The 19,977-nt window shown below is 28.0% G+C and overlaps 1 protein-coding gene across 1 annotated transcript in view; it reads right to left on the minus strand.

Moving 5' to 3' along the window:
- The window catches only part of LOC142321199 (RYamide receptor-like), a 110,662-nt gene extending 90,961 nt beyond the window's left edge, over positions 1–19,701 (minus strand). The window contains exon 1 of the mRNA XM_075359195.1: positions 19,624–19,701. Within this exon, the coding sequence (XP_075215310.1) occupies positions 19,624–19,701 (78 nt within the window). The remainder of the gene's footprint in view (positions 1–19,623) is intronic.
- Between the last annotated feature and the right edge of the window lie 276 nt (positions 19,702–19,977).

Raw genomic sequence — 19,977 nt, forward strand, 5'->3', positions numbered from 1 at the left:
TTCTGTTACAAAGAAACAAGTAGATTCACAAACTTTCGCATTTATATTTATAAACCAACCGGGCTGGTCTAGTGGTTAGGTAACTCGTCGCAGATCAGTTGTTTAACAGTTGATCGTTGAATTCGAAGGTTCTGAGGTTCAAATCCTATTAAAAATTAGCTGATTTTATACGTATTTGAATACTAGACAGTGGATACAGGTGTAATTTGGTGATTGGGGTTCAATTAACCATACATCTCAGGAATTCTCTGAGACTCTCGGCCTTCTCTGTTCAAGACTACACCTCATTTACACGTAATACATATCATCTTCACCTCACTGGGACGTGGAAGTTGCTTATTGTTCACTAGTTGAACAGAGATTACAACGTACACATTAGGGAAAAAATTATACAAGATATTGTAAATTGTAATTATATTATATTATAAATTATTACTTTTTATGATATATATATATATAAATAAGCAAATAAAAATAAAGAGAAGTTACCTAAAATGTTTTTAAGTAAAATCAATACTTAATTTTCAAATTTTACTCCAGAATTTATAAGTTTGCTCCATCAAAGTTATAAATGATTGGCTACTTATGTCTGAACGGCTTTTCATTTTACCTATGGATATTTATTGCAAAACCGCTTAATTTAGCATCATTATTTTTGTTATAATATATTCTCTACGTTGTAGGTATATTTGAAATAAAACTGAAGTATTATAATTAATGAAGGAGCAAATCACCTTTACCTTTGTTAAGAGTCCAGATACATGGCAGCTCTGTTACCCGTGTAGTTAAAGCAATAAATAACCTTAATAATGAGAGCTGGAACTACTAGTATGAGATGGGCAAAACTAATCCATAGTACAAGGGCAAAGATATTACAGCTATATTATGATTTCCAAAAGATAAATTAATACATACTACATTGTTTCATCATTATTAATTATGTGTGCCATAAATATACATATACTCTAATACTTATGTATAATCTTGTTTGACAATCATATTCTTCGTTTTATTAATATTGTTTTCATTATTTTTATACAGAATATTCTTTTTTTTTAAATAAACTATATCCTATTTGAAAAATAAAATAATTTTTAGCGAATTCAATAAAGGAAAAGATTCTCTATTAGACTTCAGTTTGTATTTTTAAAATGCATATTCAAGCCTTACTGTTTTCCAAATGCACCCATTTTGATGAAATTTTTTATATTCTACAGAAACATCCTCTAGTTATCCAATAGTGAGTGCCTAGCAGATAATATAGCAAGAATTATTCAAAGAAAAAATTACACCACCATAATCATGATTTGAAGATTTCTTTTTGTCATCATGATTGTATAATATTACTGTTACGTTTTTTCCACGAAACTAATTCGTAATTGTTTAGGGCAGTTAATTTGACCTTAAAGTTTATGTAAATTTAAGAATATAATTTATGCATTTATACATAAGAGTAAGGTTAAAAATCATATCTTGCTACATTTCAGAGAGTTTGAAAATTGAGCCTGTCCTTTTTTTACTGCGAAAAAAAGGACAAACTTCAATTCTAATTCTGACTTTGTACTGTGCTAAAGTAAGATTTAATAAGTCTTTTGTAATTTTTTTAGGGCCGAATTCGAAATATTAAAATATAATAAAGAATTTATAAATAGTATAAAGTGTTTAATTTTAGGGTTTTCAATTATAGTACGTTTTCATATTTTAAAAAAGTTTATTTTTATTCACACCGAATTGTTTTTGGTCAGCACTAACTAAAGTACAAGTAGAAAAAAAAATCCTATTTTCACTGCTATCAGTATGGGCAATAAATCGATGTATTTCAGTGAACCATATAGATACTACAAATAACGTCATACTTTGTCAATTTGTGCAACTTTTAATGAAGATAGTATGATTGAGATTACGAAGAACTGTTAAATATCACCACTTACAGACAGAAAAGCGTGTAATGTAGATAATAAAAAAACTGGAATGGATAGATGTCAAAAGAATAATACGTTATGCACATGTATTAAACAGGAATCTAAGAAATTGGAAATTTCTAGGAAATTGGCTTCTCCCCTTGGTGAAGCTAAAAATGAGATTCGTGCAGACACTTATAAATTATTTGAAAAAGATATAATTGCAGTTTAACAAAAGTTAAAAAGATCAAATAAAAAAAAATATTAAAACTAGAATAAAAGAGAATTTGACTCGTAAATACAGAAAACCAGAGAAATTCGCTAGAGTGCAATATTGCTGGGGAACAACCAATAATCAGGTTAGTTGGGGTTAAATTTTAGTCTATACTTAAGGGGTAAGTATTCGGGATAAAAATTCATTGTTGATTTGTGTGCATATATATATATATATATATATATATATAATCTGAATTTAGTGTTATATTTGTTATATATGAGTTTATCGATATAGTGTTCAAAATATTTCGGTGAAGTAATTTGAGACAGGAGTGAACTGCACAATAAAGAACGCCCAATTTTGACGTCACAAGATAAAACGTCGCTTGCGTGTTTCTTAGCGTTAATTTTTGCTATACACTAGTTTTGGAACCAAATTTTATTAAGAGATCTTTTACAAGTACTTCTATATATTAAATATGTAAAAAGTCATTATATGAACAATGTTTCCACTAAAGGTCATTTCTAAAGTGCCACTTTTGTCAATAATATTATTGTGGGTTTATTATACGATATTACCTCAATTTTATTAACTATTTCCATTTGACAAATCACTCCGAACCTAGTACATTATTTTTTTAATGTTTTTTCGCATCTAATTTGGTAAGATATTTTATTTTATAATTATTTTCCTTAATTATAATTTTTATCAAAATTTGTCTCTTGTTTTCAGGTATAATTATGTAGAGTTTTAGCGACAAAAATCTGTATTTTCAGTAGTTTACTGGGAACATTGATGAACTAAATAATATAATAATGAATAATAAGGTCAATTTCAACTTTTCACCTTCCCTCTTTTTTCGATTTTTCATTCGGCAATTTCAAATAAAAATAAATGTACATACGTATATAAATAGGTTTGTTGAAAATTAGCAAAAAGTGAACTGTCGATGTAATTATTTTTGGCATCTGTTTACGTATACCAAAACTAAATAACTTTTGCTACTACGTATAACATAAGAAAGTAACATTATAATTTTTTTTTAAATTAGAAAATAAAAATTAATTAAGTACAATGTCTGACAAATGCATTTAATTACGATTAACTGTATTACTATACACTTACGGGAAGAGTATCGTCTGCAGATAGGAGCATACGTAATTGAAGATTAAGTTAAAATCTAGTTATTTACATCTTTTTGATTTTTTAAAAAATATATTAATTTTTTTGGCACAATTAGATCTATAATCTATTTCCTCGGAACAATGAATAGATACGTTGAATGTTTATAATTGACTTGCATAGTTTAACAGCATTTAACTTCTGTATATTCTGCACCCTGTAGTAGCTGCTGATAGATATAAAAATGAATTCTTTGTAGCTGTATAAAAATTCATACCTGATCGGGACTCGAGCCCTTAATCTCTCGATGAAAGACAGAGACGCTACCCCTCCGCCACAGAGATCGGCTGTACAAAGTGATTTATGAAGAATGTCAAACTTTCAAGACATATTCGGTACTTCATGTGAAAATGAAGAAAAAAATTTCATATAAAAATAAATTCGGAAACGCTTCGTTAGAGAGTTGACCAAAAATTTCGTCCTGATTTCTGTGCCTTCAGTAAAATGAAGCCAGATTGTAATTCTTCGGACCCAAATTAAACAGTAAATTTATTGGTTATATGTTATATCTGACCTGTAAAACTGGGAAAAAACGTCCTAGAACTGTATTTTAAATCATTTATGAAAAAATATTTTAAATCATTTATAGAAAACTGAAGATTGGGGTCGAAAAACACAATATTTACGTTTTGCATTAAATAACTTTGTTTAATAGGTATTGCACATACAATTGCAGAAAAATAGATTCTGAGAAAAATGTTAAAATAAAGTCTACAGAAACTAAATACAAACGTAAGAACTCCGAAGTTTATTAAAAACAAAACATACCAAAATGTGGCAGATTTTTATTAGGTATTAATAACAATTGCATTAAAAAAATAATAGAATTAAACATTAATGCATATGTATAAAATAATAATGAAAATAAAAATATAAATGTAATATATTTACTGGCAATAAAGAACAGAAGAATTTTAACTAAACTCCTGAGACATCGTAATCAGTGTTTTATGTCAGAGAAGCTTAATTAATTTCAAATTTTTGGGCATCAGCTCAGGATTTGTTTCTTATTACTTTACTGTTTTGTAATTATGAACTATTTTATTTTGTTCTTACTGTACGGGTTTTTCCTGCACCAATTCAGCTTAATTAGCTTGATTTTTATGATTTTTTTTTAATGATACTTGACTCATTTGTCAGTTACGTGTTGTTAATGTTAAAAAAAGAAACAAATTTTAATAAATAAAATATTTAAAAGTTTCTTTTAACCTTTAGAAACAAACGTTGGACGTTGGAGTATATCGATGAGAGAAAATTAACCGAGTAATTTCCTCTACTTGAATTCAGGCGGGAAAACCAGCAATCAGTCTAGTTAATGAGAGAAAGGCAGGGTTTAAATTTCTATCCATCTACATTCTGTGAGATGAATGTTCCCCTTCGTTATTCTCCGTTTTCTACCATCAATTGCACTTAATAATGATTTTAAAAATTTCTTGGCGTAAGTGGATATGGAACATATTTTCTAAAATTTATTTTATAAACCATGTCCATATATATATGGGCATGGTTTATATATGTGGGCATATTTTATAAATATATGTACATGTAAGCCTACAAAACAAATCTATTTTTGTAATTTTCCAACAGTAGATATCATTTTAATTTCTATCCATCATGATCATAATAAAATTTACAAAAAATTCATTCCTTAATTTTTCTAATTATTAAATTATGGATAATTTCTCAAAACAAGATACTCCTACCAAATCCGTTAGTAAATTAACCCGTTCTTAAAATAAATTTATTTCATCTTGAATATTTCCTTTAAGTGAGACTATATTACGGTTTTACGTGTATTCAGCAGAATTAAAGATTAAAGTTTACAAATAACATTTACAAAAAATACTTTTCTACTTATGGTTAAATTAATCATTCTGAAATACTAAGTAAATTATTTTAGAATAAAACCATTAAAAAATATTAATATTCTAAAAATATTTCACATATTTGTCATATAACAAAAATTAAAAATATATTATGTCCTCATATTCATTAATGTAACTTTTCTCATTTTATGACATAGTTATAGTTCCGGTAAATTGGAACCGACTGAAAAGTAAAAATTGCGAAAAAATGTATGTAACCTTTTTGTAAAACAGAAATTTCTCCAGAGTTTATTCTGAATAATGAAAATCTGTTAAAAAATTACTTTAGATATCTAGGGTTAATGCTGGTCTGAGGATTCAACTTGAAAATAATCTCAAAAATTAAAATAATACATTTAATTTTAGTAAAATGTATTAGCCACAAGGGAAGAAGCCACAATTATTCTTAAGCGACAATTTATAAAACTAGTTTGGTTTTAAAATATTCGGCAGTGAGGCGTCACTAGCAATAATACTGTCGAAATTCAACAGAGATTTTAGAAAAAAAATATTGAAAAATATACTAGATACTCCCTGGTTTACCAGGAACAGTGAACGTCATTTGAATTTCCAGTTACCCATCAAACTAGAAGAAATACGATTTAAATGTAACCTACCAGTCAAGGCTCCTAAAGCATTTATATTACTTAGCTCCATATTTATTAATGACAATGAATATGTACGAAGATTAAATCCCATAAATTTGAAGAATGTAGATTTATATGAACAAAAATTTTAGATGTTTAGATAGAATAATGTAAAAATATGAAAATAGCAAAATGTTACAAGTGACCATTTTTAAGGTTTCAAATTCTTGTGGAAATATCGTCAATAATAATACCAGTAGCTAATAAATATTTTAAATTTATCTCCTTACGCATGATACCGTATGTATCATGAATGCGGAGATAACGTATGTATCACGCATGCATGATAATTATTTCTTTTAAAGTTTTTTCTTTAAAAAAAGAAGTAGTAATTTGATTACTAAAACCTGTGGCTTATGTAAATAATTAAAAATTCATTTCCATAGAAAGTAAACCTTATTATTTTTAGAATTCAGGAGAGAAAGCTCCATTGGAATCCTATCCCCTTCAGATTACACTAACAAACCTTTTGCTCATAATTATTGTGTAAATTGATCGCAAATAAAATGCACATACACATCTACTAGTTAGTATTGAAATTTATTTTGTCTGAATTTTTTCCATACATTAATTCAAAGGAATAACATAAATATAATAAAGCTTTTCATCAAGAATTATTATTGCTCTTTTGACGAATTAATTTTTGTTTTCTTCTTTGTATTAGTAAATTTTTTTCTTATGAACTGAAATTAACACAGTTTAAATTACTGACTAGATAATATCAGTTAATTTAATTTAAAATATACATGGTTGTTCCATTTTGAAACCGTTATTGGTTAATTGATTTATGACTTTCATTAATCAATCAACGTCATTCATCAATATAATTTCGTTTAGTTCATCTACTACATGAAAATACTTGTATCAATGTTACGTCCGAGAACACAGTTGCAGTATAATGTTCAACGATTACAATTGTAATTTTTAGTAAAATGATTCTACTATTTTCTAAATATAATTTTTTTTAAATGTCAGGTAAGCTCATATTCGTTGGATATGAATCTATCTGTACCAGATTAGATTAAATACATTCCCATTAATTGGTTCTACGAATTAGACATAAAACTGAACTGATAAAATTTAAATTGGATTACAATTTATTTTATTTTCTTTACGATTTGTTACCATATTTATTGTATGCCTATTGATAACGCTGTAAGTAGCATGTACCTACATGCTACTTACAGCGTTATCAATAGGCATAATTATAATAGGCATATTTTATAATTTTTTTCCGACTACCTTTTAAGATCAAACAGTGTTGTCTATTTCATCTCGGTACAAGATATTACAATAATAAAATCAAAACATATAAATTGAATGAATTGCAAAAAACTAGCATATAAGACCCATTAGCCCATAGTAAAGAGGAGTTAAGCAATTCCAATTTTGATAAACAGGTGTTTCCAATTCATAGAAAATATTTTTAGCAGACTTCATTTAAGGGAACTGAAGCAAAATCGATGGTTTCTATTACATGACATATTGAATTTAGGATAATATCGTGCAATTTGTTTTATTATTTTATAATACTTTCGTAAAAACGTAATAAAAATTTCAATCTTTATAGAGCATCTCACCGGGTTGGTCCAGTGGTGAACTCGTCAACGCAAATCAGCTGGTTTCGAAATCCTAATAAAGGCAGTTACTTTTATATGGATTTTAATACTACATCGTGGATACCGATGTTCTATGGTGGTTGGGTTTCAATTAACCACACATCTCGGGAATGGTCGACCAAAGGCTACACAAGACTACACTTCATTTGCATTCATACCATCTCATACATCATCTGAAGTAATAATACGTTACGGTGGTTTCGGAGGCTAAACTGAAAAAGAAAAAATCTTTGTAGAGCAGTGTTTCTTTTTATCCACAGTGTTTATAAATATCTTTCTTCTTTCCGCATTACGTTAAAGTAGGAGTAAGATTATTAAAATAATAATATATAAATTTATTATTTTTAACGGTGTATTTACATTAAATATTGTAACCAAAAAATTTCACTAAAGAGTTTAATTTAATTAACATATTATTACCAAAATAATATAATACTAACACATTATATTTAGCTTAACTTTATAAAATTTATATGTTAGTAGATTAAAAAAATTATTTATAAATTTACCTAAGACCTATTAAACATACTCATGTCACTTACTCTACGCTCTACATAACTTTATTGATTACCGTATTTATTCGAGTACCTCCCGCACTTTTTTTCTTAGAATTGGAGGAAAAAAAATAAGAATGCGGGGGCATCCATATTGGATGGGGGGGGGGATGCGGGGGCTTACTTGAAACATAGCCTTTAGCCAGGATAATTTATGTAAAGTAAACGTTTTCTTAGAAGTACCTAAATTCAGTCACATAAGGCTTTCGTTTATCAATACCATGCCGCTTATACAGAATACATCCTTAATTATTAACATCCTGTTCATATTATCGATAGGAACGAAGTTACGGTATTTTTAGAAAACTGATACATTCTCTATAGGCTGCATCCGGTTCTAATGACACTACAGTTACAGTATCAGGTACCCATCGTCGTCTTGTCTATTCGCCATAGTCATTGTACTGTTTGTATATGTGGACGGTTATGTGGCATTTTATCTGTATAGTTTATCTTGTAAAGTTTAATACGGTGATTTATTTAATTACGGCATTAAAGTGAGTACCAAAGGGCAGCGTCTACGATCTTTTACAGTAAATGAAAAACTGCGCGTTATAGAAGAGGCTGAAAAATTTGGAAATCGGGCGGTAGGAAAATATTTAACGTAAATGAAAGCTGCATTCAAGACTGGCGTAAGAAGAAACAACTTCTGGTGTTTTAAGCCCTTTTATTACCAGAGCCAATAATAAAAGGGCTTTTCGTGGCTTAGAATCAAAATACACAGATATAGAGAAAAAATTGTATGACTTTGTTATGGGAAAAAGGAAATGCGGTTATGCTGTCACGACAGAAATGTGTAAATCATATGCCCGTGAAATCGATAAATCATTGAATAAAGTTGATTTTAAAGCAAGACGTGGATGGATAACACGATTTTTTGCACGAAATGATTTGTCAATAAGACGAAAGACGACCATTTCTCAACTACTTCCAGACGCTTATGAACGAAAAGTATTACATTTTCACAAATACATAATAAATCTTAGAAAAGATAAAGGCCTTCTCAAATAGGAAACGCTGATCAAACTCCCGTATATTTTGAAATGCCACTTGACAAAACCGTAAACAAAAATGGTTAAAAATGTGTTACGATTCGCACTGGTGATAATGAAAAATAAAGTTGTAGTGTTATGCTTTGAATTACTTCTGATGGATCAAAATTACCTCCGTACATTGTTTTTAAAAGAAAAACTTTTCCTACCGTACAGGTAAATGGAATTTTTATCAGAGCACAGGAATCAGGTTGGATGGACGAAACCTTAATTTTAGATTGGATCAGGTGTGTATGGCAAAAGCGATCAATCAGGAGATTTACTTAATAAAAAAATACCGGTATGCTAGTAACGGATAGTTATCGGGGGCATACCACTGATAAAGTGATAGACATTTTAAAAAGGGGTATGACAGACTAAGTAATAATTCCAGGCTGATTGACATCTGTATTGCAACCACTAGATGTCTGGATTAATAAACCGTTCAAATCTGCATGAAAACACTGTACAGTAAATGGATGGCTGATGAAAATTTCTTTCTCATGCCTACAAGAAGAATCAAACGCCCAGATTTTAACCAGACTTGTGTTTGGATAAAAGATGCTTGGGAAGGTATTTTCACGGAATTAGTAAGGAAAAATTTAAAAATATGCGGAATATCTAATGAACTTGACGGTAGTGAAGACGATCACCTTTGGCAGAGCAACGTGGAGACTACCGGTAACTCTTCTACAGACACTGACAGTGACAGTGATTAATTAAAAACTTATACGAAAAAAGTAGATCGCGAGAAACGTCATTTTAACAGAAGTAAGAAAAAATGTAATCCAGATAAATGTAGTTAAGAAACTACAGAGTAGCTACGGAACCCTGTTTTGTGTACAAGGTAATATGAAATTTGTTTTTTTTATGTTTTCTTATCTATATTTTGTTGGTAATTTGCAAGAAGTTACGATATGACTATAAGGATATTAAGTTAAATATTATTACGCTAAAAACAATCCGTTTTTCATCCGGAGATCCCGGATTCGAATTCCCGTCAGGCATGGCATTTTCACACGCTACATATCATTCGTCACATCCTCTGAAGCAATATCTAACCGTAGTCGCGGAGGTTATGTTGATGACAACAAAAACAAAAAATATCTTTAATTATTAACATGACACCATAATTTTTCGTTTAGAAAATCTTCATCTTATGTTGTGTGAAAGAAACATATTTTTAGGCCACCAAAGGAATTTTGTCTACAGAAAAAAAAGAATAATAATTATCAAAATTAAACTATTTTGGTAAAAAGCTAGTCTTGATATACATAAAAAGTAACTTTCTTCTCTTTTGAAATTTTGTAAAAATAAGTTTTAAATAGCAAATAGGGTATTCCGTCAGAAAAAGGAAGGCATATAAAAAAAATCAATTTAATACATTATATAAATAAATAAGTTACGTTAGTTAAATACATTACACCACTTAAGAAGAATAATCCCAGAGTTATAACTTTTAATAATATGTGCAAGCGTTTTATTAAAAAATTAATAATAAATAAAAACTGAATAAAATTAATAGGATGGTTTTAATTAAAGTTGATCAAAACGCATTTTTGTATTAATAGAAAGCAGCTGGAAACATTAAAAAAAGGTAGCATAGTATTGCATAAACTTTCTCGGCTATGCCGGTCAAATCATTATCTTGCACAGCTTTTTCATTGGAAAACATTTCCCACTTTGCCGGAAAGTTTTTGCAGTTCAGTGATTAAACGTCTTTTTATTTTCATAATAAACCTTTAAATATAACAAAAATAAAATTTTGGGGCCCTCAGTATCAATGGTGCTTTTTAATCGATTCGGAGGGCCGTATCTTTTTATTGATACCATTATCTTATAGTGCTTTTAAATCATTATAACGGTCCAAAATAAGATTTAAGCATCAAAATTTCCAAATTTCAAATAAAAAATCTTTGATTTAAGGGGGTCCCTTAATCTGTTGGGACAACTGAATAAAAGTTTTGTTATAAAGACGTGAACCTTAAGAAAAAGAATAATTTAAAAAACGGATTATTTTAAAATATTGAAGAACTAAAGTATAACTTTTATGATAGTAATGAAAGAAATTGCTTCTTTTTTGGGTCCGGGGTAAGTTGTGGGAACTAAAACTACTTAAATTTTAATGTCTTAAAGTAGCAAAGAAATTTTTTTTTTTTTAATAATAAAAGTTAAGAGTTAGAACCAAACAATAAAAAAAAAAAAAACACATAATTTTAGAGGTGGAAAATAATTTCTCTTTTTAATTATTCTAAAAATATTCATTTATAGGTTAAGGGTAATAAATTTGCTTAAGTAAAGCTTTCTCCAAATCTAATACCCGCTAAATAAACTCTAAAATAAGAAAAAGAACCTTTTTAAAAAAAAATCTTTTCTGTATTTTAGGTTCGGGGACAATAATTTAAAATCATTGTAGATATTTATTGATATGAATTATAAACTATCAAAAACTTTAGAACAATTTTTAAATCGAAGAAAGATAGATCAAAAGGACAAAAAATATATATTTCAATTTTCGGAGGTTGGGGTTGAATTTAAAAAAAAACATCTTTCGATTATTTATTTATACAAGGTAAGTAACACATTTTCTTTAATAAAGGTTTTCTCTTAAGTGCCTCAGAAGAAAATAACAAATTTTTTTTGCGACATTCCCCACACCTGAACGAATTTTGAAAAAAATTAATATGATCAATGCTCCATATATAGAAATATTTGTGCCAGATTTGAAGAAAATCAGTTCAGTCAATTCTGAGATATAAAACCAAAAGTAGTACAACAAACATACGTACATATATATGGTTTTTGATCAAGATGAACTAGTTGAACGCTAAAACGTAAAGATTTGCAAAAAAAACCGATATCCCTTTTTTTGCAAGATTACCATATTTCCTCTTTAATACAGTCAATTTTTCAATATTCGTCGGGAAAGCAAAAAAATATTATAAACCACTTAAAAAATTTTAAATCTTCAGTTCTATTTATTTTTATCAGAGGTAACACCTGTAATAGGTGTAAAATATTTTTTTTTGTTAACAGGGAAAAATTTCAATACATTAATCAATACAACAAACATTAATCAATATTTCAAAATGTAGGAATCTACTGTTTATTCTTTTGACTATATTGAAAATTTACCCACTGCTTTATTCAGAAAATATAATCTATTAAAACAGTATATTTTTATACTGAATAAACGAAGATAAAAAGTTTTTTAATAGGTTATAAATTACTTTTAAATTTTTATTATTATTAATTTCTATTCACTAATGGGTTGTAAATACAAATCATTACGTTGTTTACATAATGCTCGCTCACAAAAGTATTAGACTGCTTTTATTCGTTAATACCTCAGATAAATTAATTTTCCATTATACATAATCTCCGCATCATTTAATAAAAAAATTATCCGTTTATATAAAATGAACCTTCACAGTGAACATTCTAGTATACATTTTATCTATGATTGATTGTTGTAATTCAAAAAAATATATTTATTATGAAATATTACGCTTGCATAACTAAATTACATAAAAATCTATTATAAATGGGAAACATTTTACGTTTGAGTGTCTAAACACGATTATCATTGGAACCGGTATAATATAATTTTCATTCGTCTACATTTGATTCTTCACAGACTATCCACAAAAATTAAAGAAATTTATGTTCTTTTAATATTCATTATTTTAGGTTCTACTCCACGAACTGGTAAATTGACTGTACCTATAGATCTGAAGTTTTAAATAGAACAATTAAAGTAAATTAATTGAAGAAAAATTATTAAAAAATCTGATGTTGACACCACATGAGTTACTTGTAGGTCTATTAAATTAGATATACGCACATTTGTTGCACTTCATTTAAACTTATTTCATTTGGAAGTGAGATACGATCCTCCAATTCTTTAACAAAAGTGGACAGTTACACAATTGCAAAAATATTTTATTAACATAAAATATTTATACAATCGATTCAACAATCTTACCTGAAATATCAGGTTAGAGTAAACGTCCCTTGATTACTCGTTAAATAAATTGTTTATCAAATAATCCAATACTAAAAACTGATTATTCTACACCGTAAAGTCAAAATTAATATTTGTAACCAGCATACAGGAGTTTACTAAACGGAATAGTTTAATTATCATTAAATTTTATTTACACGACACGCCAGAAATCTGAAATACATACCAGAAATGTTGTGCATATTACGCACAAGTGAAAAAAAATTTTCAACAATCACTTTAAATTGAATACAATTCAAAAATGTAATTTATTTTTGTGTCAAATAATTAAATAAAATGATTTTTTTTAAATAAATATACAATTTTTATACTAATTTGCTAAAAATAATACGATTCTAAATTATAATTTTCAATTAGTATTAAATAATCAGATTCTTCACCAAATATATTACATATGTAATGCCTATTAAATTACATTAACACAGTTTTAAAGTACATAAAAATTTATTTCACTAATAATTATTTTTCTTTCTTTTATCATCATTGAATTATTATTAATTGTAAAACTTTTTACAATTACGGATTAATAATTATTAAATCAATGTATTTAAATAAAAAAAAACACGTTAAAAAAAACAAAAGGAGATGAAGTCTGATTCCAACCGATGTGCCTTTCCTTTAAGATCCAAATATTTCATTAATTAAAATTTTAATTTTAATTTCGATTGCAATCAAAAAGGGAAGTGCACAATTAGATGTTACAACAGTCATAAATCAAAAATTTCAACATTCTACGGCTAATCGTTTTTTGAATTATGCGAGATATATACGCACACACATACATATATACATACAAGTACATACATATATACGTCAGGCCAAAACTAGTCAAAATGGATATTTCCGTTGAAATATGAAAACCGAAATGTTTCGCGATCACAATACTTTTTTTACTTCGTACAAGGAAATAAAAAAACAAAAAAAGGAGATGAAATCTAAAGACCGAAATTTTTCGCGATCACAATACTTCCTTTATTTCGTACATGCAAGTAAAAATAGAATACACACTGAAATTAAGATTGATTAGCTTAAATAAATAATATACTACTTACGTTTATAAATAAAGGTACTATAAAATTTATCTAATACAAACAAGCGCATTTAATATTGAGTGTTTAAACAGCCTCAAGTGATAATCTATTAATGGAATTGTTGTGAGCAGCTTATTTGTTCATTCACAGCAGTAACTAACCAATAAAGTTAAGAGTATTTCATACAACCTGAAGCTTAAACAATGTTAACTGTAAAATTTTATTTAATTTATAAACATAACATAACTTCGTGATTATTTTTAGGCAGATTATTATTAAATTACATCTTTACACTTCAATAAAACAAAGTTGAAAAGAAATGATGATAATAATAAAATCTATTTTTAATTTTATATATTTCGTTTCCTTTGATTTGTGTGATATTCTGGAAAACTTCGGATGCCTAATGAAGCATCCCTTGTTCAATGTAATGAGTATACTTGTAACTTGTTACCTTCATGTTTCAATAGGCTTGGATGTACTGTTACTAAAGAACCCAACAACAGAATGGTGGCTGGAGACGCATCAAGAAGCTCTTTAGCGTTGTGTGACTGTATCGTTAGGCTGCAAATTATAAATATCCCTCATGAGAAGGTAAACGCTCAACAATTTGGAGTTTAAATAATGAAGATACGTGTAGAAAGCTTTACCCGTAAAAAGGGTCGAAAAAGTTCGCTCTAAAAACACAAAGGCAAGAAATAGATTTTGACAGAGAGAAAGCATGACACAAAAAACGTTAAAGAAATGGTTACAGCATTGAAGGTAAGGCTTTCTGGAATATATATATATATATATATATATATATATATATATATATATATATATAATATATAGAATATAGATATTTATCTTTGCCCTAAGGTTTGCAACTAATTTTTTTTATTTTTTAAGCTATGACGAAATATTTTCAAATAGTCTTTAATAGACATTGGAACTTTTTTTTTAAATCTTTAACTTGTCATCCGGAATAAATGTGTAGTTGCCTCATTAACTCATTTAATTAGTTTTCAGAGCAAGTTCAAAACTGTCTGATCCGCTTCAAGAAAAGTTAGAAGGCAAATTTAGCAGTTTATTACTGATACTTTTATTCTTAGGTAAGATGTCCTCTAGGGTTGTTCTCTGTTATTTTACTTGCCACATTTTACAACATTATTACATTTACAATAATTAACAATAAGAAAGAAAATAATATTAAAAATAGTTTTTTGACAATACGGGTAGCCAGCAAAGCAAAGCTTAAGAGCCAGCAACGAATACGCAAGAAAAAAAAAAGAAAAGTAAGTATCTACTTTACAATAAATAATAAAATTTTATTGTTGCTGATTCTATTATTGTTTTGATGAAGTACAATTAAAAAAGGTGCGTATCCATTTTTATATAGTAAATAATGCAAATGGATGATGTCATATACATATAAATAATATTAATACAAACATCATAATAGAACAAATGCGTAAAACTGTTACCTGTGCGAATACATACAGCTTGCAAGCAATAATTAATATAATTTTGAGAAAATACTGTAACTTTTAAGTCATTCTACGATTTGTTTAACAAAAGAATTTGGACTTTTTTTTCAATAAATTGCTCAAGTTGTTAAAAATGTAAGAAAATTGTTTTCTGCACACAATTACCTGCAGAGTTAAATCAGCAAGAGGAGCAAAATAGTTACACAAGGTCGTAAGTTGTGTCTGGTTTTATGAGCATTAAAAATGTATCTACTTCATTTACATACATTATTATTATTAAATTTATAAACAGAGTTATTTATGGTCATAATACTGAACTCATTAAAAAGTTTCTTGCTGGAATAAAATCTTGGTCTACCAAGTGCTGCTTTAATCATTCTCTTTTGTACTATAAATATTTTATTAAGGTGCGTTTCAAAAGCGCCAACGTATGCTCTTACTACATATTGGAACACAGATTGTGAATTTGAAGAATAATTTTTTTTAACACTGATTGTGTACACACAATCAACTGTGTAACACTGATTGTGTAAAATTTAAAATTAGGTATTTTAAGTCTTGAGACAAGTTTTTAATTTGCGTATCCCATTTTGACTTTTGTAACTCTCTCTAAAGAGGGACATATGTGTTTTGATAAATAAATATATCGATTAGTTACTCTCTCACACATGGATGAATGGATTTTTCATAGCCATTTTTTACAAGCGGTTGTCCTTTTTTACTTTGAGAAAAGGTCATAAATACACTTTTCTTGTAATTTATAGTGAGAATATGCTAATTAACCCAGGATTTTGCTGTCATAATTCCCATTTTAGCATTATAGGTAACGTCTTCCCAAAAAGACTGCTAAACACCAAAGTGGTGTGATCAGCGAATGAAAGAATATTAAAGTCGTAATACAAGTAGGTATTAAGACTGTTCTGCTTGGACAGTTATGTTTTAACCTGGTTGCTTGAGTACAAATGTCGGAGGAAACGGCAGGATGTAGTTGAGAGTGGAAGCCTTGCTAAAAAAAAATAACAAACAATAAAGAAAGTTATACGGGTATATTTACTAAAATCTAATAAATTACATAATAGCCAAAAAGCTAAATCGGATTCCTTAATGAACAAAAACTTTTTTTAATAAATTAAGCATATTATCAGTGCTAGGATATTTTGATAACGGAAACATCTAATCCAACCCGCGTTTTAGAATTTAAATGAACAAATTTAATAGTGTAATAACATGAAAGTACTAATTTTATGTATTTTTTTACTTTGTGCATTTTAATTGAATTGTAGTTTTTTAAAATTATTTTTTTATTTGAAAAATTATACTATTGAACAATGATTTTTTTTAATACTATTTTTTTTTAAATACTGCTATTTCATATTTCCGTCATCTATCTTAATTTGTATCAGCATAAAATAGTATTTTATATATTATTTATGAAATAATTGTAAAGAGTAAGATTTAAACTCGAATAAAAATTATATAAGGGTATGTTTGCGAACTTAAAAATAAGATAATGACTCATTACACACCAGTTTTAATTACAAAAATATAAAATGTGTTATTTGTACTATAATAATAATAATAATAATCAAATTTGGAGGTAAGTATACGTGTATTTTGTGCAAGACTGAAAACCATTTGTTTAACCTGCTAATGACAAAAAATCAAAGAACATAATTTTAATCTATACATCACAGAATCAGTACATGCAAAATTATATTATTTAAGAATTGTTTTGTAATTCATGCGGAATTGTTTTCTAATCCAAATTCAATTTAAAAAGGGAACTCCTTCCAGATGAAATAAACAACAAGATAAATTCATGATAAAAATTATTAATGTTATTTTCTTCATCTTTTCACATACATAAAATGGAACTGATAAGATGATAATTGAAACTTTCAGGTTTTAAATTTGGATTTCATATTACATGATTCTGTTATATTAAAATCAAATAAAAATAAGCTAAAAGAAGGATCCCAAATAAATATATTTAATTATAAACTTTTATTTGTGATCTAGCTAATTACAAATGAGAAATTATAAATCTCCTAAGAGCAGAAAAAGTGTGGCGAGTGGGAGTAAGATGAGTGGATGTGGTGAGTGAGTGGCATAAATAACCATGAAAGTACGTGGTTTGTACTTTTTTTTGAAAACGAAACGACTGGGAACAAAAAGACTTGGAGATTGGGACGCGAGAAATTGTTGCAACAGCTGTAGAACTCCTTATAATAATAATATATTAAGATAGTTACAGTAAGTTGAATAGAAACATAATTAATGAGTAACAAAGAAAGTACGCATTTGTAAGTTCAAGCAGGAAATGGAATGGATACATTTATATGTACGTGTGTGTGAGTATTTACAGATGAATGGATAGAAAAAAAAAATTCTTCCCATTAAACTTCAGATAAGACTATAAGAAACTACAAACATAGTCATTGGAACATATAACCAGCGTTAAGTTTAGTTTTCCCATTAAATGCTTGCATTGAATCGGTAAGTAGTCTTCTAGATATATACCTTTCCCTCCTACGTATACCTTTCCCTCCTACATAGACGGGAAAATAAAAATGGCGTTAACAAATTAATTTTATTTTTACCTTTAGCGAAAACTCAGTAGGGCATTTTAAATGTATGAATGTGATACTCTTTTCATATGGTCAAGACAAGAACTACTGCAGTTAAATAAAAAACGATATGACATACGTAACGTATCACATCTTTAACAGTGAAATTACTTTTATTTTTTATTTATACTCTTAACATTGTTAGAATAAGAACATAAATAGTGAAGACAGTTAAGAAGGGGAAGCTTAATCAAACTTAAACTTAATCAAACCAATTCAAAATATGAAAGCTAACTGGCAGGAGTATATCAGGAGAAGAGGATAGATTAAATGCTAGAAAGAGCAGAGAAAATAAGCCGGAAAAGATTTAAACAATTTTTGTAGATCTGAAAGGAAATGAGTGCTGTTAAGAACTCAAATGTTTAGCTAAAAACAGAAGAAAATGGAAATGGGCATTATAAAACGGAACTGCCGAGAAATCGTAGATAAAATAAAATATGAATTTCACATTACAAAATTCTGTAATATAACTTAAATTATTATATTATTCTTCAGCTGAATAAATGAAAAGAAATAATAGAGGTACGTGTATTATTTACGTATGTCCGAATTAATTTTATATTAATGTAAAACAAATTTAAATAAATATTATTTTCCAAAGCGAAAGTTTTCAGTTTCTGTTTGGACTTTTTAAAAAGGTTGTTTTTATCACTAGTAAAATAGTTTGTACTTTTATACGATATCAAGATATGGTGAAATTACGGTTATTTTGTTTATTCAATAAATTTATCTATACAGAAGTAGAATACTGCATTCTTTTAAAAATAATTCTTCTTACAATATGCTAAGTTAATTATTTGTTTTAAATTATTTCTGATCTCCAATAAATGTTTAGTATTATACGATCAATTATTTCTTTACTATATGGTTATCTTTTATTCAATTTAATAAGAAAAAAAAATTGAGAATCAGTTATTCAAATAAGTCTGTTAATTCATTTTAACGGATAAATAATGTAGATTATATCAATCATTCGGTCAAATGAAATGATATCTACAAAAAATATACACACTGTAAAATAATATGTTAACCTAATAATCATCGTCGTCCTTTAATAAATCAATATTTAAAATTAAAAATAAATTAAAATAACTGACGCCAATAAACGCAACTACGATACTTGTCTGTTATCTTGCCCCCCTGTTCATCTTCAGTCCGTCACGAACGTGTACAATGAAAACGTTTTATCTCATAAACCACCAATAATTCATAAATGAGACCCATCTTAGAACCCATTTTGCATGAATTTTTAACAAATAAAATTTTCATCTATTTTTACGATGAGTCGTTCTCCGACAATTTTCTGATGCCGTGGCTGGTCAGCGTAAGAAAAAATATTCATAAACATACGATCTATGCGACTAATTCTTCTTTGTAAGCATTTAAATACATAGTGAAAAATTCGAAAGAAGTTGATTTGCTCGATCAACGTACAACTCCGTGCTCTTTTTCTTACATTGTTACTGGTAACAATGTGGACAACATCTGTTTGTCGGAAGAATGCAACAGCTTTTCGTGCTTTAGGCGGTTCCATAATCTTATATTGCTAATTATACTTTTCAAACGCTAGGAAACTTCAAAACCGATTGATTACAAAAAATGCAGTTTACTGTTTTATTAACGAAGCTAATAAATTCCTTTTTTTGTAACAGGAATTACAACACCGGTATCCACGATCTAGTATTCAAATCCGTGTAAAAATAACTGACTTTATTAGGACTTGAACGCTGTAACTCTCGACTTCCAAATCAGCTGATTTGGGAAGACGCGTTAACCACTAGAGCAACTGGGTGGGTTAACAGTTTGTACG

The sequence above is a fragment of the Lycorma delicatula genome, chromosome 3, assembly GCF_047948215.1.
Source record: "Lycorma delicatula isolate Av1 chromosome 3, ASM4794821v1, whole genome shotgun sequence".
NCBI classification, from domain to species: domain Eukaryota; kingdom Metazoa; phylum Arthropoda; class Insecta; order Hemiptera; family Fulgoridae; genus Lycorma; species Lycorma delicatula.